The 23,100-nt window shown below is 40.4% G+C and overlaps 2 protein-coding genes across 2 annotated transcripts in view; one reads left to right on the top strand and one right to left on the bottom strand.

The window, feature by feature from the left end:
• Positions 1-23,100, bottom strand: part of SLC16A2 (solute carrier family 16 member 2) — a 146,900-nt gene that overhangs the window by 39,762 nt on the left and 84,038 nt on the right. The gene's annotated exons all lie outside the window — the stretch shown is intronic.
• Positions 14,209-16,498, top strand: LOC128578051 (trifunctional enzyme subunit alpha, mitochondrial-like). The gene is given in 2 exon segments (XM_053580474.1): positions 14,209-14,435; positions 14,437-16,498. Coding segments are annotated over 2 exon segments (2,289 nt in total).

Below are 23,100 nucleotides of genomic sequence, written 5' to 3'. Positions count from 1 at the left end.
GTCCATACCCCAACTCTGCTCCTTAGGTGACTGGCTCTCCTCCTCTTCATCTCCTACCTCTACCCAGGAAAGATTCCTCCTGACAGTGATTCCCAGCTGTTCCCTTCCCCAAGTTCCTTCTTGTCTTCACTCTTGTGACCTTGGGCAAGTTCCTGTTTCCTTGTCTGGAAGATGGGAGAGTAGGGCCAGTTGCAGGGCAAGGAGACAGTCTGTTCTATGATCAATCATCTATGTGTTGCCTGAATGCTGCTGTCTCCTGAACACCTTGGGGATCAGAAGCAGAGACTGGGGGGGGGTGTCACTTCCACTTTCCCACCATTGTCACTTAAATTGTGGTACTGGAAATACCTGTCACCCACCCAGGCACTTCTGAGACAATCAACATGCTTAATCAATCAATACACAGGCCTTAAGTAGAGGAAACAAGTCTCAGAAATAGAAGGAAACAGGCAGGAAGACCTTAAAGGACAGTAAAAATAATTAAGACCAGAGCCATTTACCAAGGAATGTGTGGGTTTCCTTTTCTTAGAAATTATATGGGCTCCTAAAGATCATCTGGTGTACCCCCTTCATTGACTAGATAAAGAAACTGAGACCCACAGAGGGGAAGTTGCCTGCCCAGGGTCACAGAGCTGCATAATGTAAGAGTAGAAACCAAACCCTACTGCTAGGACTCTCTGGCCAGAGTGGTTTCCACTACTCTGAGAGGCCTCCTTCAATGACAGGACAGCCCAGGTGCTTCTCTGTAGTGTTTTCCACATACAAATGAAGATTTCCTGTGGCTCCCAGAGAGGTAAATGGCCTATAGGAGACAGGGGTGATCCCAAATCCCTTGTCCTGAAGATGCCAAGGCCCAGTCTGTTCCCTGTCCTCCTCTCGATGATGAGAGGTATCACTGTCACTCTGGAGTGTCTGATGGCTGGCTCCTTCATGGGGTCCAGAATCTCTACCCAAAGTCTAGCCCATACTTTCTCTATCCTTCTCCCACCAGAAGGACCTTTACTCAAGCAAGAAGTCAGTTGTCTCCCAAGGGCACTTACTTGAGAAGAGAGAGCTTGGCCAAGGCAATCAGAAGAGATAGGATTGCTTTGGTCTGGACAGATGCTGGACAGGAAATGGACTGACAAAGAAATGGGAGCAGGAGTTGTGTAAGGCTTCCTTGCCCTTTTCCTAAAGGGTTCCCTCATTTTTCTGGAGGCAAAGCAGGTAGCGGTGGCAAAGTGTGGTCATCAGGGCACACACAGTTAGGACTCCTGACAAGAGTTAATTATCTGGCCAGGCCCTCAGTAGCTGAGTGACATTAAGCTCTTCATTTCACTGCTTTGAATTTCAGTCTTATCTCAAAATTGGGGAGCTAATAATACTTTCTGTAGCTTAATGGCAAGATCACAGAGGTCTTAGGAGAAACTTGCCAGTCAGTGGTTTCCAGGACAATCCTAGTTCCTCATAATTTGAGTATATTCAAGAGGGAGAACCCATGGATTAGTGTGTGAGCTTTATATTGATCCTGAATACAATAAAATGGAAAACACACAGAAACAAAAACCCTCCATGATATTGGTGTGACGTGAGATATTTGAAGTTTGGACACTGACTGGGTATTTGATGATATTATAAAATGATTGTTATTATTTTAAGTATTATGGCGATACTATAGATGTGCTTTAAAAGGGTTGTCTTTCAGAGCTACACACTGAAAAGCATGCAAAGATGTGATGTCTGGTCACGAGCTGATCATCTTTGAAGCTGAATAATGTGCACAGGAGGACTAACTATGCTCTTCCACTTGTTCCATAACAAACAAGTTTTAAATATGAAACAGGGAAGGAAGGTATTTCCCCAAATGTGGCATATCTATCTGACTTTGGAAGACTTTTCATAGGGAGATAACACTAGCAAACATAAGGAAAGCCTTGTATCTGATTTGTTACCACCAGTGGCAGCTGGTGACTGAAGACAGCAATTGCACCCCTTCAAATTCACCTTCTTATTTGGCAGCACCATTTGTGCTGCTCCTCTCAGCCTGTGAATGCTGATTTCGTTGCCAGGAGATGGAAGGCAGAGGCCAGAAGCCCTTTCTTGGGAGGGAGCAAGGAGAAGAGGAGGGGAGAAGCAAAAAGCTTGTCCCTTGAGCCCAGCCCAGGGGGATAGATGGGATGGGGTCCCTTGTGGGTGCTGGTCCCCTCACCCTCCACTTTCTGTGATTTACTTCTGGGATCAGAAGTCAGAGCTTGAAAGCCCAGAAAAGGGTTGGGGGGATGCATGCACCTGCTTCTCCTGTAAAGGTCAAACCAATCAGTGCCTGTCCACAGAGTAAGAACACTGGACAGGCCTCTCCTGGGCATTTCTGAACTCTTGTTAAGTTAAAAAGTTCCAGGGAAGCAGCTCATTGAATGTAAAATATGCACTGGGAATTACCCTGAGCTGGGACTATCTCAGAAGGCAAGAGGGTAGGAGGCTTCTTGGCAAGGATAGGGGGTAGGAGATGGAGAAACTTGCCCTTGTTATTGTTTAGGGAGGAAGGGGTAGAAGCCTCTGGTGCTGCGCAGTGTTCTGGCAGTCTCATGGGTGCTGACTGTGTTGGGAGGCCTTAGGTTCTGGTGTTGCTTCAGACCCAGAGGTCACTGAAGGGCTGTGTGGGCCTGAGCTTGTTTTGATTCTCAATTTCCTGATTTTCCAGAAGATATTATCTTATATGGCCCCTCCTTTAGGCTCTGATGGGCTGGAATAAAATGCACCCTTCCACCCTCTACCCTGTGCAGGAATTACTCTCATCCAGGGAGAAAGGAGCCTGGCCCACTCCACTCTCACCCATCAGGCCAGAATGGAGGAACTGATACAGCCAGTGATCTCTGTACCTGTTCAGAGAGGGCATTTTCTATAGTTACCCTATTGTTATTGGGAGCTGCCTACCACTGCCTGGGTGGGAGGATTCAGAAGGGCTCCAGGCAGGTGGGATGGGGAGGGAGTTCAGGCATCTGTCCCAGAGATCAGCTTTTCATGACTCAGCACCTCAGACAGGGTGTCTGTGCTTCATGAGAAAAGCACTGGGGAGGCCAGTAGTCAGTATCTGAGCAAGAGCAGGGCCCCTACATCCCCCACTTTCCACAGCATCTTTGTTGCTCCTGGTTGCTAGGAGCAGGCGCTTTTGTTGCTAAGCAACGGGAGCCTGGTGGATTAAAACCAATTTCCTGAGTTCACTGGAAGTGGGAGGGAGAGAAGGTGGAATGCAGATGCTCTGCAAAAGCTCTTCAGTACTTGGAAGCTTAGCTGGAATGTGTGGGTGGACAGTGAATAAGCACCACGTACTGAGTATAAAGTCCTAGAGTAAGACTAGCAATTAAACTGCTGATTTGAGTTGTAACGAATGTTAATGCTGTTTCTTTAGGAAAACACCAAGAAAGATATGGAGTCCCTGGGGTGTTTCTGAACTACCTGACTGGGCAAAGTTTGTCCTCCAAAGACAGATCAGAGCATTTTATGGTCAATAAGGGCAGTAGAAGAATGACAACTCTTTTACCCTTTGCTTAGATAATAACCCCAGTGATGACAGGGAGCTTCCTTCTTAAGGGAGATGTTTCTGTACTTTACGCTTAGAAAGGTAAGTGAACTTTAGAAAGGTACCCTTTGTTCTGTGAAACCCAAGTCAGCATCCCTATAGCTCCCTCCCACAGGAAACAAGGGAACTACTCCAATTTACCTTGCTATAGAGCCTCTGCCCTCTGTAAGTTCCACTCTGTACCTCCCTAGTCATCTCTTAGGGGACAGACTTGGAGTGTGGAATGTGGGGAGGTGACCTTTCTTACTCCCCTCTGATCCTCTACTTCCCACCTTATCTTGAGTCTTCTTAAAGAATGGTTCACCAGCATAGGAAAATTTGCTAAGAGTGTCCAGGAACCAATTCCTGCCCCAGATTCCAGGCTTCTTCTATTGTTTTGCTTAGGTGAGGACCCCTTGGCCCACAGGAGGGTCTTTGAGTTAGAGTCAGAAAAGATGTCTATTTGGGGGAAGTTCATAAACTTAACAGATATGGTTCTAACTTCAGAATAGGGGTATGGGGATCCCTGTGTACCCTAGAGAAACAACCAAAACTGGAAAAACTGATTTAAAACTTAACCATTTAGATACAAAAGATGTAGTCTACATCTTTTTATGGCTGAACAGTATAAAAGTTGCAATGAACATTTTAGTGCAAATGTCCTTATGGTAAAATGATTTTTTTCTTTCGTATAGATACCTAGTAATGGGATTGCAAGATCAAATGGAAGGTTTACTTTTAGCTCGTTGAGAATTCTCCATACTTATTTTCATAGAGGCTGTATTAGTTTGCATTCCTACCAGCAGTGTAAAAGTGTTCCCTTCACTCTATATAATATCTTTTGTATTTACCTGGATGGAGTTGAAGAACATTCTTCTTAGTAAAGTATAACAAGAATGGAAAAGCAAGTATCCTATGTATGCAATACTAATGTGAAACCAATAGATAGACAACTATACCTCCACATGAGAGAAAAACACAGTTAAATTCAAGTGGTGGAAGAGGGGAGAGGGTAGAAGGGAAAGGGAAAGGAGAGGAGAGGGTATTGGTAAGCTATCACCTAATGAGGACAGTGTAAGGGTATGTAGCATACCCCCTGGGTGAAGAGCTGAACTACAATTTGAACTTTACCTAAGAAACACAAACAATGTAACCTGATCAACTGTATCTTCATATTAATCTGAAATAAATAAAAAATTACCCATTTAAGGTCTCTGAAATTGTCCTAATTGCCTACAGCAAATGAAGCAATGTTGATTCAAGAACATATAGTAAATCTTGGTAAGAATAACAAGATTCTATGGCATTTTAGCCGTGAACTGCTCCCATCCCTTACTCCCAAGCTTACTATGATGAAAGTCTTATATTGTTGGATGTGGCTAGTAACATGAACCTCTCTTCTTCCAGCTCCTACTGGGAGAAGGAGTCAAACTGCCCCTCCAGGGCAACAGTTTGACCCTAAGAGTACTGGGATGCTGGAATCTCTCATCCTTTCTCCAAAGCTCCATGTAGCAGCTTTATTCCTCTTAGGTAGGGCCAAAAGGGCTGAGGAACCCTTCCACAACTCAACTCCTATTGGTAGGGTATTCTCTTACTTCAAGCATGACAGGTTAATAATAGTGTGTCCCAAAAGTCACACCTAAACTCACCATATATAGGGAAAATGGGAATATGTAGTTAAAAGTACCTTTATTTACAAAATATTCGTTACAAAATTTTACAAAATATTTACAAAATATTCTCCATGTTGGCTATCTTTTTGTAAGATACCACAACACACCTACACCTAATAGAAATATTAAAACAAAAATTAGCAACAACATCAAATTTGGCAAGAATGCAGATAAATTGATTATTCATATGTTGCTGTTGGGAATATGAAATGGCACAACCACTCCTGAAATAAGTTTGTCAGTTTCTTCAAAAAAGTACACATGCAAACAACAGCTACCATACAACCCAGCAATTGCACTCCTGGGTATGTACCCATAGTAATGAATACTTACAGTCCCACAAAAACCTGTACACATACATTTAGAACTGGTTTATTTGCCAAAAACTGGAAACAACTCAGATGTCCTTCAATGAATGAATAATTAAACTGTGCTACATGCATGTGGTTCCAATATGCAATAGAATATTATTCAACAATAAAAAGGAACAAAATATCAATTCACAGAAAAACTTGGATGAATCTCCAAAGAATTATGATGAGTGAAAAACAGTTGATCCCAAAAGGTCACATGCTATATGATACAATTTCTATAACATGCTTGAAATCATTAAATTACACAACAGATAAAAGATTTGTAGTCTTTGGGGTTTAAGGAGGGGATAAGAGTGGGAGAGGAAGTGAGTATGTCTGTAGAAGAATAATATGAGGGATGCCTGTAGTGATAGAATGTCTGGTCTTGACTGTGTCAATGTCAATATCCTGGTTGTGATATTGTACTATATACAGGGTATCTCAAAAGTCACCCCTATAGTTGCCATACATAAATGGGAAATTGTAGCTAAATGTGCCTTTATTTATAAAAATTCATTTATAAAATTTTACATAGAGGTGGCCAAAACAAAGAGAATATTTTGTAAAATTTTGTAGTGATTATTTTGTAAGTAAAAATATGTTTAGCTATAATTTCCCATTTTCCTTGTGTATAGTGACTTTAGGAGTGACTTTTGGGACAACCTGTATTGTGCCTCTGATAATCTATGCCCCAACTCAGTCATAACGTGGAGGTTCCATGTTAGGAAAGGCAAGTGGAGAAACACAGTGGCTACCATTACCATCCAGTACCCTGCTCATAGAGCATGAGTGTCACTCCAGAAGAAGCAGGCTGCTCTCCCTACCTAAAACTCTAGTGTAGTAGAGCAGAGATTCTGCCCAAGAGGAGAGACAAATTTTAAGAGTGGAGAGCTTATTCCTCCATGGGTACTGCCTCTATTTGGAAAAGAGATTGGAGAAGTTTTTGCTTAAGGGTGTTGTCAGGAACAATGACATTCTTGGTGGTAAGCAATCAAGAAAAAACTGGGAGCTCTATGATTATAGTAGCAATTGCAGAATGATAGACCTGCCAGATATTTAATAGAGAGAAACAGGGAAAAATAAGAACACTTTCAGAGTCTGAGCAAGCCTTCAAGACTGGTAACACCCTGCCCCTGCAAAAGGCCCAATTTAAATTGGATCAGATTGTGAAATAATTTATATCCCAGGGTATTATTTAAAAAATAGCAGAATTAAAAAGCAAGTAATGGAGGTTAATAGCTGGACATGATATCACTAGACACAAATCACCCAGAAACTAAAAAGGGATCTTAGGGAAAAAGACAGAGAGCCCAGCTAAAACTATAGTAATCACTGGTTGTAGATATTGTAAATAAACTTCATTTAACTATTCTGGCTAAGTCATTAACAGTATCTAGATTCGCTATGTTACCTGAAATATCCAATTTTCAACAAATTATGAGATGTCAAAGCAATGGCTCGTTAACAGGAAAAAATCAGGCAATAGATATTGCCTTGAAGAGGACAGATGTTGAATTCAGAAAACCAAGTAGCTATTGTGAATATGTTCAAAGAACTATAAGAAATTATGCTTAAAGAACTAAAAGAATCCATGTTGACAGCGTTTCATCAAATAAAGAATATCTACAAAGACATAGAGGCTGGGTGCAGTTGCTCATGCCTGTAATCCCAGAACTCTGGGAGGCCGAAGCAGGTGGATTTCCTGAGCTCATGAGTTCAAGACCAGCCTGCGCAAGAGCAAGAGGCATCTCTAAAAATAGCTGGGTGTTGTGGAGGGCACCTGTAGTCCCAGCTATTTGGGAGGCTGAGTGATTCTTGGGCTTAAGAATCACTTAAGAATCACTTAAGCCCAAGAGTTTGAGATTGTTATGAGCTGTGAGGCCATGGCACTCTACCGAGGGTGATGCAGTAAGACTCTCTCTCTGGGGCTCTGGGGAAGAAAAAAAAGGATCAAATGGAAATTTTGCTGTTAAAAAAATAACTGAATAAAAAATGATAGATGAGTTCAACAGATTTGGAGTAGCAGAAAAAAATTAGCATACTAAAGATAGATCAATGCATATTATGCAAATTGAAGATGACTGAACATAGAATGAAAGAAAAGAACAGAGCCTTATAGAAATTTGAGACACTATTGAGCACACCAATATATATGCAGTGATATTTCAGAAAGAGAGGAGAGAGCGAAGGGGACAAAAGAAAACATTAAAAAATAATAAAAATTCCCCAAATTTGAAGAAAAACTGTAATCTATATATCTAAAACACTCTATAAATACCATGCAGAATGAACACAAGGAAAGACACCTCCAACATGTCACAGTCAAAATGTTGAAAATCAAAAACAAAGAGAAAATTTAAAAGCACCAAGAGAAAAATTTGCCTCATCATGTACAAGACAAATTCCATTAAGATTAATGGGTGACTTTTATCAGAAAGAATAGAAGCCAGAAAGCATAGAAGAAATTCAGAACAATGAAAGGAAAAAACTCTCAACCAAAAAGTTTTTATGTGAAATGTCCAGAATAGGCAAATTCATACAGAAAGAAAGTAGATTACTAGTCACCAGGAGCTGGGGGCCAGGGGCTGGGGAAGAGACTGTCTATTAGGTACAGGATTTATTTTTGAAGTTATGAAAATGTTCTTGAATTAGATAATGGTAGTAGCTGCAAAGCATTGGAAATATATTTAAAAGACTGAATTGTTCACTTTAAAAAAGTGAATTTTATGGTCTGTGAATTTTCTCTCAATTAAAAAAAATTAAAAAGAAAGATCTCCTATCAATAACCTAACTTTATGCCTAAAGAAACTAGAAAATATAATAGCATACTAAACCTAAAGCAAGGAGAAAAATTTTCTCTAAAGCCAGAAACTGCCAAAATTTATATAAAGAACAGAAGATATGAATAGAACCATAACAAATAAAAAGATAGAATCAGTAATTAAAACACTGTATCTCCCACCCCCAACAAACTCGAATGCCATCAGTGGTGAGTCCTAATAAATATTTTTGAAAGAATTAATATTAATTCTTTTTTTATTAATATTAAATCATAGATGTGTACATTAATGCGATCATGGGGCACCATACACTGGTTTTATAAACAGTTTGACACATTTTCATCACACTGGTTAACATAGCCTTCCTGGCATTTTCTTAGCTATTGTATTAAGACAATTATATTCTACATTTACTAAGTTTCACTTCACAAACTCTGCAAGAACATGAGGGAATATATCCCACCTCATTTTTGTGAAGCCACTATCAGCCAAAGATTTCATAAGAACACAAAACTACCTTTTGGGGGTGGGACAGAATTATAAGAGGGTCCTTATCTAACAAAAGCAATCAGTGTAATCTGGTTCTGTGTACCCTCAATGAATCCCTAACAATAAAAAAACAAACAAACAAACAAAAAAAACACTTTGGACCAGTATCATCTTGCACATAGAAAATTCCAAGAAATCTACCAAAAATAACTACTAGATCTAACAAATTAGTTCAACAGGGTTGTAAGATGCAAGATTAATATACAAAAATCAATCATATTTCTATATACTAGCAATAAACAATCTGAAAATAAAATTAAGAAAACAATTACATTTATAATAGCATTGAAAAGTACAAACTACTTGGGGGTAGTAATAAATTTCACAAAAGCATAATATTTATACACTGAAAGCTATAAAATACTGTTGAAAGAAATTTAAAAAAAAACCCTAAATAAATGGAAACACAAGTCATCTTCATAAATCACAAGACTTAATATTGTTAAGATGGAATCTCTCTATATTTACTTAGAGATTCAACATTATCCCTATCAAAATCCTATCTGCATTTTCTTTTCAGAAATTGATAAATTGATTCTGAAATTTATTCTAATATGAAAATGTAAGATAACTAGAATAGTTAAAACAATCTTGAAAAAAACCACAAAACTTGAAGACTCATACTTCCTGATTTCAAATCTACTATAAAGGTACAGTAATCAAGACAGTGTGTTATGTGCACAAGAATGGACATGCAGATTAATGGAATCAAACTGAGAGTCCATAAAAAACAAACAAACCTTTACATTCATTGTGAATTGACTATTAACAAGTGTACCAAGATAATTCAATGTAGGGAAATTAGTCTTTTCAGCAAATGGTAGTGAGCCAATTGGATATTCACATGCAAAAGAATGAAGTTGGACCCCTAAATGATACCACATACAAGATGGCACATAGATCTAAATGCAAGAACTAACACTATAGAATTCATAGAAGAAAGCATAGAAGTATATCTTAGGTTAGGCAATGGCTTCTTAGATATGATTACAAAAATCACAGGCACCAAAAGAAAGTAATATAGATAAATTGGAGTTCATAAAAATTAAAATTTTTTTTTCTGAGCATAGACCTGATGTTCAGAAGGGCATTATTCACAATAGCCAAAAGATGGAAACAACGCAAATGTCCATTGATGGATGAATGGATAAAAAAAATGTAGTATATATGTACAATGAAATATTATTCAGCCTTAAAAAGGAAGTAAATTCTGACACATGCTACACATAGATGAACCTTGAAGATGTTAGGCTCAGTTAAAAAAAAAATGACAATTTCACTTATATAAGGTACCTAGAATAGTTGAACCAAAAGAGGTGGAAAGTAGAATGGTAGTTTCCAGGAGCTAAGTGGAAGAGAAAATGTGGAGTTATTTAATGGATATAGAGTTTCAGTTTGGGAAAATAAAAAAGTTCTGTAGATGGAGGGTGGTGATGATTGTACAACAATGTGAATGTATTTAGTGCTACTGAAAGGTACTCTTAAAATGGTTAAAATTGTACATTTTATGTTATATATGTTTTACCACAATAAAACAAAAAACGTTTGTGTTTCAAAGGACACCAGCAAGAAAGTGAAAAGATGACCCACAGGATGGAAGAAAATATTTTTTCAAACCATTTACATAGTATCTGATAAGGATTGAGTATACAGAATATATAAAGAAAATTTATAATTCAATTATAAAAACAAATAACAATATTTAGAAATAAGCAAAAGTTTTCTGGTCTGGCATGTGAGGTGCTTGGGAGTTGTCATTCTGTCTTAACAACAAATAAAAAGCGAAACAAACAAAAAAGTCAACAACTCTTGTTAGATCCATCAGAGAAATAAAGTGACGGGGCAAACTATAGCAACAAAAAATTATGGAAACAGGCAGGCAAATACAGAGGATCACACCACCATGGTAGGAAAATCCAAACTGTAACTGTCAAATTTCTTGAGGCTCAGGGTTACACAACTCAGAGAGTTAAAAACTTCAAGGCAACCACATAAAGGGGCCTCTACACTTTGGTTAGTTTTACCTCTAGAAACTCTACTGGAATCTTACAGTGTAAATAAAAGAAAAATCCCCCCCATGTTCCCAGGAGAGGAGGGGGAAAGTAACCATTTTGAAATACCATGTGTATTAGAACACTCTGTTCTTTGTAACAAGGTCTGACCTCATGAGAAACTATTGTACCCTTTGATTGCACTAAGGTACACAGCTAACAATAAAAATAAATTAAAATAAATAAATAAATAAATAAATAATAAAATAAAAATAAATAAATACAAAAAAAAAGAAAAGAACTTAAACTATTGTGATATTATCAGAGCTTAACTAACCTGAGGGAAGAGAAATAACCAACTCCAGCCCACTATTACCATCCTTTCCCACTTATGGAGAAAGGGGAGAAAATGACTGAGAAGCCCTTATAAGATTCCACAGGCAAGAAGAATACGTTTACTAAAGACTGAGACCTAATTATAGATTATGAATGCTTCTCATCCTTCCCCCACACCCCATGCCTTACTATCACACCACAAAAGGCCTATATACTGAAGTTCATTTTACCCAGTACGTTAATTCTAGATTTTAACAAAAAAATTATAAAGCACACTAAAAGATAAAATCCTCATTGTCTGAAGAGAGAGATAACATCAGAACCAGAATCAGAGATGACAGAGATGTTGGAATTATCAGACCAGGAACTTTTTTTTTTTTTTTTTGAGATGGAAAATATTTCTTTCTTTTTTTTTTTTCTTATTAAATCATAGCTGTGTACATTAATGGAAGAAAAAGTATCCAATGTACTCAGCCCTACTATGAAACTAATTTATGGCTTTCAGACCAGGAATTTAAAGTAACTATGATTAATATGCCAAGGACTCTAATGAACAAAATAGACAAAATGCAAGAACAGATGGCCAAAGTAAGTAGGGAGATGGACATTGTAAGAAAGAATGAAAAAGAAATGCTAAAGATGAAAAACACTGTTACAGATATGAAGAATGACTTTTATGGGTTTATTAGTGGGCTAGCCATGGCTGAGGAAAGAATATTTGAGCTTGAGGATATGTTAATGGAAATGTTCAAAATGGAAAGGCAAACCAAAAAGATTGGGAAAAATGGAGAAGAATATCCAAGCACTGTGGGACAATTAGAAATACTTTAACACACAAGTAATTGGAATAGCAGAAGGAGAAGAAAAAGAGGGTCAGAAGAAATACTTGAAGCAATGATAACATAATTTCCCCCAAATTAATGCCAGAAATCAGATCCCATGGACATTAAAAGGATAATTAAAAATATGAACAACAACTCAATGCTCACAAATTTGATATCCTAGATGAAATGGACCAATTCTTTGAAAGACACAATTCGCCAAAACTCATACAAGAAGAAATAGATAATCTGAATAGATTTATATCTATTAGAGATTGAATCAATGCTTAATATATTCTAAAACAAACAGCATCAGGCTCAGTTGGGTTCACTGGTGAATTCTACCAAACTTTTAAAGAAGAAATTATACCAGTTCTCTATAATATTCTTAAGACAGAAACAGAAGGAATGCTTGCTAACTGAATCTGGGAGGTCAGCCAGCATTACCCTAATATCCAAAACCAGACAAGGATATAACAAGAAAATAAAACTGCACACCAATGTCTCTCATGGACATACAAAATCTTCAACAAAATACAGTAGAACCTTCATAGTTGACAACCTCAAGTTGACCTTCATTTATAGGCCACACATATACCTATCAGTATAGTAGGCCTACTTCTTTATAATGACCACCTCCATATGTTGACCAGTTCATTAAAGTCCCCTTAACTTTACCCATGGACATTAAAAGGATAATTAAAAATGGATAAGTTGTCCATGGGTGGTCAACTTGCAGAGGTTCTATTACATTGGCAAATTGAAACTAATATTGTATAAAAAGAATTATATATCATGACCAAGTGCAATTTATTCCAGGTATCAAAGGCTGGTTCAACATTCAAACATCAATTAATGTAATCCATCACATTAACAGGTTAAAGAAGAAAAACATGTGGCATGATTATATCAATAGATAACAGAGCAAGCATTTGACCAAATTCAATACCTACTCCTGTGAGCAAACCAGGAATGGAAGGTATCTTCCTGTACTTAATTGAGAACATCTACAGAAATACCTTGTAGCTAACATTCTATTTAATGGTAAAAAAAAAACTAGATTTTTATTTATTTATTTATTTATTTTTTGAGACAGAGTCTCACTTTGTCATCTTCAGTAGAGCTCTGTTCCATCAATTCACAGTAACCTCAAACTCTTGGGTGTAAGTGATTCTCTTGCCTCAGCCTCCCAAGGGAAAGTATATTTTTTTCACTATGATCCAGAACAGAGAAGGATACCCCCCTCACCACTTTTAATACTGCCCTGGAAATCATAGCTAATGCTATAAGACAAGAAATTAAAACAGAAGGTATCCTGATTGATAATAAAGAAGTAAAACTTCCCCCCCACTCAGATGATAGCATTGTCTATGTAAAATGTCTGAAAGAATAGACAAAAAAAAAATCCTAGAACAAGCAATTATAGCAAGGTTGCAGGATACCAGGTTAATATACAAAAGTCAATCACTTTCTTATATACCATCAATGAAAGGTGGAATTTAAAATTAAAGCATAATATCATTTACATTCATCCCTCCCAAACTAAAATACTTATGTATAAATATGAAAAAAATTGTGCAAGACTTGTATGAGGAAAACTAAAAAACTCTGATGAAAGAAATCAAATAACCAAATAAATGGAGGTATGTTCCAATTTCCTACATAAGATGATTCAATATTGTCAAGTTCTTCCTAACTTCATCAATGAAATACCAATTAAAATCCCAGCAAGTTATTTTGTGGATATTCACAAACTAATTCTAAAGTTTATATGGAGAAGCAAAAGATGCAGAATAGGCAACACAATATTGAAGGAGAAAAGTAAAGTTAAAAAACTGTATTACTTGACTTTAAGACTTCCTAGTAAGTTACAGTAATCAAGACAGTGTGATACTGTTGAAAGAATAAACAAATAGATCAATGGAACAGAATAGAGAGCTCAAAATTAGACTCATAGAAATACAGTCAACTGATCTTTGACAAAGAAACAAAGGCAATACAATGGAGCAAAGATAGTATTTTCAATAAATGATGCTAGAACAACTGGACATTCACATGAAAAAAAAAAAAAAAAAGAAAGAACGAAAGAAAGTAAAGATACCTGGACACAGACTTTATATGCTTAACAAAAAATTTGCTCAGACACTCTCGTCCTCTCCAGCTCATCATGGTGGCCTTCTGGGCAATTGGCAGCCTCAGCCGCTTCACTGCCTTCAGGATCCTCCGGTCCCGAGGTTATATTTGCCAAAACTTTACAGGATCTTCTGCTTTACTGGCCAAAACCCACATTAATTATGGAGTTAAAGGGGATGTGGCAGTTATTCGAATTAACTCACCCAATTCAAAGGTAAATACACTGAGCAAAGAAGTGCATTCAGAGTTCATAGAAGTAATATGAAATCTGGGCTACTGATCAAATCAGAAGTGCCACCCTCATCTCATCAAAGCCAGGCTGCTTTATTGCAGGTGCTGATATCAACATGTTAACTGCTTGCAAGACCTCTCAAGAAGTAACACAGATATCGCAGGAAGCGCAGAGAACATTTGAGAAATTGGAAAAGTCCACAAAGCCTGTCGTGGCTGCCATCAGTGGATCCTACTTGCGAGGAGGACTTGAGCTTGCTATTTCATGCCAGTACAGAATAGCAATAAAAGATAGAAAAACAGTATTAGGAGCCCCTGAAGTGTTGCTGGGGATCTTACCAGGAGCAAGAGGCACACAAAGGCTGCCCAAAATGGTGGGTGTGCCTGCTGCTTTTGACATTATGCTGACTGGTAGAAACATTCGTGCAGACAGAGCAAAGAAAATGGGACTGGTTGACCAGTTGGTGGAACCCCTTGGACCAGGATTAAAACCTCCAGAGGAACGAACAATTTAATACCTAGAAGAAGTTTCAGTTACTTTTGCCAAAGGACTAGCTGATAAGACGATCTCTCCAAAGTGAGACAAGGGATTGGTGGAAAAATTGACTGTGTACGCCATGACTATTCTATTTGTCAGGCAACAGATTTACAAAAAAGTGGAAGAAAAAATGCGAAAGCAGACCAAAGGCCTCTATCCTGCACCTCTGAAAATAATTGATGTAGTAAAGACTGGAATTGAACAAGGAAATGATGTTGGTTATCTCTCTGAATCTCAGAAATTTGGAGAGCTTGCTATGACCAAAGAATCAAAGGCCTTGATGGGACTTTACCATGGTCAGGTTCTATGCAAGAAGAATAAATTTGGAGTTCCACAGAAGGATGTGGAGCATCTGGCTATTCTTGGTGCTGGGCTCATGGGAGCTGGCATTGCCCAGGTTTCCGTGGATAAGGAACTAAAAACTGTACTTAAAGATGCCACACTCACCAGGCTAGACCGGGGACAGCAGCAGGTGTTCAAAGAGTTGAATGATAAAGTGAAGAAGAAACCTCTAACATCATTCGAAAGGGATGCCATCTTTAGCAACCTGACTGGGCAGCTCAATTACCAAGGTTTTGAAAAGGCTGACATGGTGATTGAAGTTGTTTTTGAGGACCTTAGTCTCAAACACAAAGTGCTAAAGGAAGTAGAAGCGGTGATTCCAGAGCATTGTATCTTTGCCAGTAACACATCTGCTCTGCCTATCCATGAAATTGCTTCTGTCAGCAAAAGACCTGAGAAGGTGATTGGCATGCACTACTTCTCTCCTGTGGACAAGATGCAGCTGCTGGAGATTATCACAATGGAGAAAACATCCAAGGACACAACTACTTCAGCTGTAGCAGTCGGTCTCAAGCAGGGGAAGGTCATCACTGTGGTTAAGGATGGGCCTGGCTTCTACACAACCAGGTGTCTTGCATCCATGATGTCCGAAGTCATCCGAATACTCCAGGAAGGAGTTGACCCCAAGAAGCTGGATTCCTTGACAACAAGCTTCGGCTTTCCTGTGGGAGCTGCCACACTGGTGGATGAAGTTGGTGTGGATGTAGCAAAACATGTGGCAGAAGATCTAGGCAAAGTCTTTGGGGAGCAGTTTGGAGGTGGAAGCCTAGAACTGCTGACACAGATGGTGTCCGAGGGCTTCCTGGGTTGTAAGTCTGGGAAGGGCTTTTACATCTACCAGGAGAGTGTAAAGGATAAGAACTTGAATTCTGACATGGACAGCATTTTGGCAAGTCTGAAGGTGCCTCCTAAGTCTGAAGTCTCCTCTGATGAAGACATCCAGTACCGCCTGTTGACAAGATTTGTGAATGAGGAAGTCGTGTGCCTGCAGGAAGGGATCTTGGCCACACCTGCAGAGGGAGATATTGGAGCAGTCTTTGGGCTCGGCTTCCCACCTTGTCTTGGAGGGCCTTTCAGATTCACAGATCTGAAAGGTGCTCAGAAGATAGCAGACTGGCTCAGGAAGTATGAGGATGCCTATGGAAAACAGTTCACCCCATGCCAGCTGCTAATTGACTATGCCAACAATCCTAACAAGAAATTCTACCAGTGAGGGGGGCCTTTGCCCTGCCCAGTCAGCACACTAACCCCAGCTGACAGCAGGGCTGGTTCTCTATCAGAGCCGTGTCCAGACTTCATCAGAGTAACCAGAGGAAAATGAACTTGGACATTGGGTTTGATCTCTGCTCAAAGTGCCTTCAGCCATCTCTCCCTCCTGGTGAAGTCTGTGAAATAGAGTTTACACTTCATGTTGGAAGGTGGAACCCACAGTGCTCATTTTATAAGCCCCAAGGCCCAAAGTGGCAGCATAGAGCCATCTGGAGCTGTCTTTGCTGCCTGCTCCTCCCTGGAGGCCTGGGTGGCCTATGGTGGTAAGGGAAAACATACATAACAATAAAAACCAAGCTCTGTAGCAGAAAAAAAAAAATTTGCTCAAAATTAATCACAGACCTAAATGTGAAACAGAAAAGGAAAAAAAAAAAAACTAGAAGATAACATATGGAAAATCTAGATGATCATGGGTGATGACATTTTATTAATATATAGAACAGCAAAGGCACAATCCATAAAATAAGATTGGTAGGGAATAGGGCAAGATGACTGACTAGAGGCAACTTTCACCAGAAGCTTCTGTCCAGAAGGAGAAAAGTTGGATTGAAATGAACTCAAAGAAGTCAAAATTGAGCAGTTGAACACAAGAAGAAGAAATCAAGGTGCACATCATCCCCTCTGAGGCAAACTACAAGGGTGAAAAAAAGGAATAAAAGGGTGCCTGGGACCAAAAGAAAATGGAGACACTCCAACAAGGGGACTTCCCATACCTTTCCACAAGCAGGGAACAGAAGAGCTCTCATCTCACCCCACAGGAGAGAGCCATGAACTCCCATTTCTCCTAGGAATTTCCACCTCTGGGTCCCCATCTTGCTTGGTGCAAATGTGAACAAATTTTCTCTCAACCACCCTGATGCCACAGCCCACACTACCCTCTGGTTCCCAGACATGACTGCCCCCCTGCAGAGGCCAGCATGTTTGGTGGTCTCTGAGGGACCACTACGCTATGTGGGTCACTGAGCCAAGTGCCCTCTGCCCCCCAACTGCAAGAGGAAATTGTGGCACTGCAGCACTAACTTTGGCATGGTGTGATCCCTCCTGGCTCTTCCTCCTGCTGGAGGTACCTGAGAGGTTAAAGACAAAAAAATGAAAAATTATTTAGAGATGTGAATGAAAGGAAATCAGAGTCCAGGTTCTGTGTGGGCAACATGACATTTATTCCACTCAGGTGCAAGTGAGCTGAGTTTGAAAAGGAAGTCAGCATGTTGATTAAGGTGGATGGGAATATAAAAGTTTGGAGGGGTAGGGATTGGGGCATTCATTTCTTCCTGGGTGGTAGTCTATTTCGGCAGGTCTCTACATTCGGCCCTCTCATCCAGGTCTTTTGAGTCTGTTATAAGGAGGCAGGGTGATGGGCATGGTATCTCTTTGACTGCTTCCTGCATATTGAGGGGAAGTGTGGGCTATCAGTAAGGAAAATGGGAGGGGGAAGGGAGTGGTGTTTACAGGAACACTCTTGGGTTTTAGTCTGAACTGGTTGATATCCACGTAGGGTGAGGATATGAGTGGCTGTTTTTCAGGTGAGTTTCAATAAATTGGAAGATGAGGCAGAGGATTACTGGTCTGAAACTAAGAATGGGAAAGATCAACATTAGTGACCCTAAAATAGGAGATAAACAAGGAGGCCAGGAATTGAATGAGGACCAGGGATTAGATGATTCAAGATCTATTTGTCTCTGTTTGATTTTTTCACAGAGTTGTTTTACTTTCCCCATGATTATTCCTGATTGGTTCACAAAGAAACAACATTCTTCTCTCAAAAAGATACATGTGCCCCCCCCTTTCTGCTGCAATTAAATCTAAGGCTTGGTGATTTTGAAGGACTACTGCAGCTAAAGAATTAATTTGGGATTGTAGAGTGACTAAAGAGTCTGCTACTCTTTTCATGTCATCATTAAATTCAAGGGACAGTTTGTGGTAAAATGAGTTTATGTACTTATGCCTGCAATGCCTGTGCCAATTCCAACCACTATGTCTGCTCTGAGAAGTATAGGGAGGATGACGTCTCTTTTTTGTCGGTAAGTAGGGGGATGCATTAGGGCCTGAGTTAGGAGGAGCCATTCACAAAAGAGACTTGGCTGGGTGAGGAAAACTCAGGTACAAAGACCAGAATGGTTAGCATTCAGGCACTAATAGATAGACCAGCCATAGAGAAAAAAAAATATTCCCAGAGGCTACAGGAGGAAGAAGATAAGGGAATTGAGGGAACCTAAATCAAGCTTTATAAAGCCTACAGAGCCTCCTATACCAGTGAGATTGAAGCAGGTTAAATTGGGGGAGGATAGGGATGGAAAGTTCATCGTCATGGGGCCAAACAGAGCTGTGTTATTTTCTGCTGGAATGGAATATGTATATGTGTCAGGTATGGGTATGGGGTTGACAAGATTTTGGTATGGAGAAAGGCACATCCAGCATTCTGAGGGGGAGAGAAGAGAGGAAGAGTTCAGGGAGGTTAAGAAGGAGGTGTTTAAAAGCCAGGAGGAATTGTCAGGGTTGCTTGTATCCTTGAGAGGATTTCCCTACCTAGTAGGGGGATGCTGCATGAAGGAATAATAAGGAATGTATGTGATTGTGTCCAGAGAGTGAGCACCACAAGGGCAGAGTAGCATAAAGGTGCAGAAAATTACTGTCAATACCCACCACTGAGATCTCTGTTTATTTTAAAGGACTTTTACAAGATGGCAGCATGGAGAAGGTGGCCCCTGAGCTGGGCGCTGTGGCTCAAACCTGTAACCCTAGCACTCTGGGAGGTCGAGGCAGGTGGATTGCCTGAGCTTACCAGTTACAGACCAGCATGAGCAAGAGCGAGACTCCATCTCTAAAAATAGCTGGGCATTGTGATGAGCACTTGTAGTCCCAACTACTCAGTAGGGTGAGGCAAGAGAATCATTTGAGCCCAAGAGTTTGAGGTTGCTCTGAGCTATGACACCATGGCACTCTCCCGAGGGTGACAAACTGAGACTGTTTCAAGAAAACAAACAAACAAAGACCCCCCCAAAAAAAACAAAAAAAAAACCCCCAGAGATTGCCTTACCTCCCACTAGCAAAAATATCAGGAGTTGAGTTCTTGTGGTCGTCCAGGGGGCATCCTGATTCTCCAGGGATTGTCACCCTTTAGCAGCTAGGGCCAAGAGGTCAGGAAATCCAGCCAGATCCAAAGAGTGGCTGTGAACCAGATCCTCAGAAGGATCAGGGTAGTCAGAGTTCCAGTGAGGACCTCTGCAGGATGGGTGTGGCTTGGGGGTGAGGGTTTGGATTTGGGCACTGCTTTGCCCAGTGCCAAGGTTTACTGCATTTAAAACATAATCCCAGATAGCTATCAATGGAGCGCGCAGAGATCCCTCAGGACAGCCACATTTTTACTACAATTCATCTATTGGTGGATCTCATAGGTATCCTATATGGAGATCATTGAGCTTCCAGACGAAATCTTACCAGCACCTTTATAGCCAACAGAAAATGCAGATGTAGGGGCGCAGACAAGATGGCTGACTGAAGCCAGCTTTCAACAGAGGCTCCCATCCAGAAGGAGAGTTAAAGGAAAGAAATTTAGCAAGTAACCTGGTAGATTAGAGCTGCACCAAAAGAGAAGGTTGAACGCACATCAACCCCACTGAGGCAAGCTGCAACCCCAAGTATACAAACAAAAGGTACAAAATCCATCACCAAGTGGACAGGAGTCCCCTCCCCCATGAGAGTGGCTCAGAGTGCCCCACAAACAAATGGGCAGAGTTCAAAGTTCCTCCCACTACACTCCATGGAGGAGACCCTTAAAAACAGGACCTACCTCCCCTACTAAGGTGCCATGGTGTTATCCTGCCAGGCAGAAAACTGTATAAAACTGTATATATTTTCTACCTGCAATTCTGAGCTCCCAGCACTCCCCTCCACTCTCACTCTGAGGTCTGGAGACCTGTCCCCCAGCAGTCCAGATTCTTGGGTGATTTCTCGAGGGGAGTGGACAGGGCCTAGACTGCAGCTGGTCAGGGCTGATTCTGCAGCATGGGAGTGAGGAGAGGACAGTCGGCTGAGAGGGAACCACACAGGAGTGGCAGTGCCCTGAGGCACAGAGCAGCAGCCATTTTCTGGGCAAAAATAGGGCTTACTCCTGGATATTTCGAAGCCACACCCCTGTCTCCCTGGGCAACCAGAGGAGGTTGGGCATCTTTTCAGGTGGCAACCACTGTGGAAAAGATCTGGGACAGAAAAGCAGGCCCAGGGAGTAAAGGGTTTGCCTGAGACAGTATTAGCCTGGGTGGAGCACAGGGATTAGAAACACATGCAGACAGCCGGTAAATTCCCAGGGTGGGGCTGACCCAGAGGACCACTTTACTGAGCCTAAGATGCACCCAGCCCTCAGGGGATCGTCAGCCTATAGACAAAGGAAGGCAGGAAGCTAGAACTGACAGCTAACCAAATACAAACCTGCAGGAGCAAAGACAGGGCCTGAGGCACAGGCTTGGAGAACTCAAAACAGCTTCTCTTCTGCAGGGGAATTTAGCAGGGACAGAAACAAATTCCTGCAATGTTGTTCTGTTCTGTTCTGTCAGTAACATCAATCAGGGGCGAGGCTGGAACTGAGTGAACACCCTCCAGACTCAATCAAGCACCCGAGATTGTCAGGCCTCACATCGCCCTGCTGGATAGAGGCAGAGCACAGCAGCCTGGCTGAGTAGAAATAGATTTCCATGTGATTCAGGCAGGTACAAACCCCTGGAGTATCTGTTCACTAGAGGCAACTGGGTCACAGCCCTACGGGGCTATCAGTGACTAGGTGTGACAGAGGTGCAAAGTGGGGAAAGAAGCATCAACCTTCCCAGACTAATCTATTTGCTGGGTGGGTACTCCTGACTCCACGGAGCACCGGAGCAAGCCATATCTGAGTTGTCACCAGAACCCTGTGATCCAGTTGCCAGAGACCTTTTAAACTTTCCCACCTGAGACACATGCTGACTGAGACAATTGATTTGGACCTTTTGAACTGAGCCAATTGCCCGAAAAATATTCAAGTGGTGCCCTGGGTGTGTGGTTGTAGGAAGGTTTAATTTTTCTTTTCCAATTGTTGCCTGTGTGGGGTGGGGTGACTTAATTGTTGATATTTCTCCACAGCTGAGACTTCAACCCAGAGTAACTGTTTCACTAGGGTCGAACAGAGACCAGCTGAAAACAAGACAGAAACACTTAGCCCCACCACACCAAAGAGGGCCCCAGTTTCTCAGGCCATAGCACTGTACGGGTCCTCTACAAAGCTCCAGTGGGAAAATCAAATGGTGTAAAACAATCATGGGGTGGAATCAGATGAAAAACTCTGGTAACATGAATAACCAGAATGGATCAAACCCCCCCAAAGGAAAGATATGACAGATGTAAATGAAGATCCCTTCATAAATAGCTGGCCAAGATGTCAGAAATCAAATTCAGAATTTGGATTGCAAACTAGATTAATAGAATGGAGGAAAATTTGGAATTAGAAATTTGAGGAGCAATTCAAAAGTCAGAATTAAAGCTATGTTAACTAATGTGATGAAAATGTGTCAAACGATCTATGAACAAAGTGTATGGTGCCCCACGATCATACTAATGTACACAGCTATGGTTTAATAAAAAAAAAAAAGTCAGAATTAGAAATTCGAGCAGAAATTCAAAAGTTGTCTCAAGAATTTAACGAATTTAAAGACAAAACCACCAAAGATTTAGAAACACTGAAGCAATAATTTGCTGAAATTCATCTGAAAAATACAGTAGAATCCCTTAGTAACAGAGTGAAGCAAGCAGAAGAGAGGATTTCTGACATTGAAGAAAAAGCCTTTGGACGCTCCCAAACTCTCAAAGAGGAAGAGAAATGGAGAGCAAAAATGGATCATTCTCTCAGAGTGTTCTGGGATAATTCAAAGAAGGGTAATATCCACTTCATTGGAATCCCTGAAAGAGATGAAGTGGCCTTGCAAGGCACAGAGGCCATTCTCCGTGAAATTATGAAAGAGAATTTTCCAGACATGCCAAGAGATACTGAAATTCAGATAGCAGACACTTTCAGAACCCCAGCATGACTCAATCCAAGTAAGATATTCCCCAGGCATATCATAATTAACTTCACTAAAGTTAATATGAAGGAGAAAATTCTCAAAGCAGCCAGACGTAAGAAATCCATTACCTACAAAGGGAAGAATATTAGAATGACTGCAGATCTCTCTGCTGAAACTTTTCAAGCCAGAAGAAGGTGGTCATCGACTTTTAACCTCCTAAAGCAAAATAACTTTCAACCCCGGATCCTGTATCCAGCTAAACTGAGTTTCATTTACGATGAAGAAATTAAATACTTTAATGACATTCATATGTTGGAGAAATTTGTCATAACCAAACCAGCTCTTCAGGATATTCTCAGAACTATCCTCCATAATGACCAGCCCAATCCTCTACCACAAAAGTAAACTCACTCAGAAACTTTTGATCAAACTCCAACTTCCACACTGGCGAAAGGATTAAAAATGTCCACTGGACTTTCCAAAAACTCGATACCCAAAATTTTACCAGACTTATCAA

This window comes from Nycticebus coucang, chromosome X, assembly GCF_027406575.1.
Source record: "Nycticebus coucang isolate mNycCou1 chromosome X, mNycCou1.pri, whole genome shotgun sequence".
NCBI lineage: Eukaryota > Metazoa > Chordata > Mammalia > Primates > Lorisidae > Nycticebus > Nycticebus coucang.
This window is presented reverse-complemented; position numbering and strand designations above follow the sequence as displayed.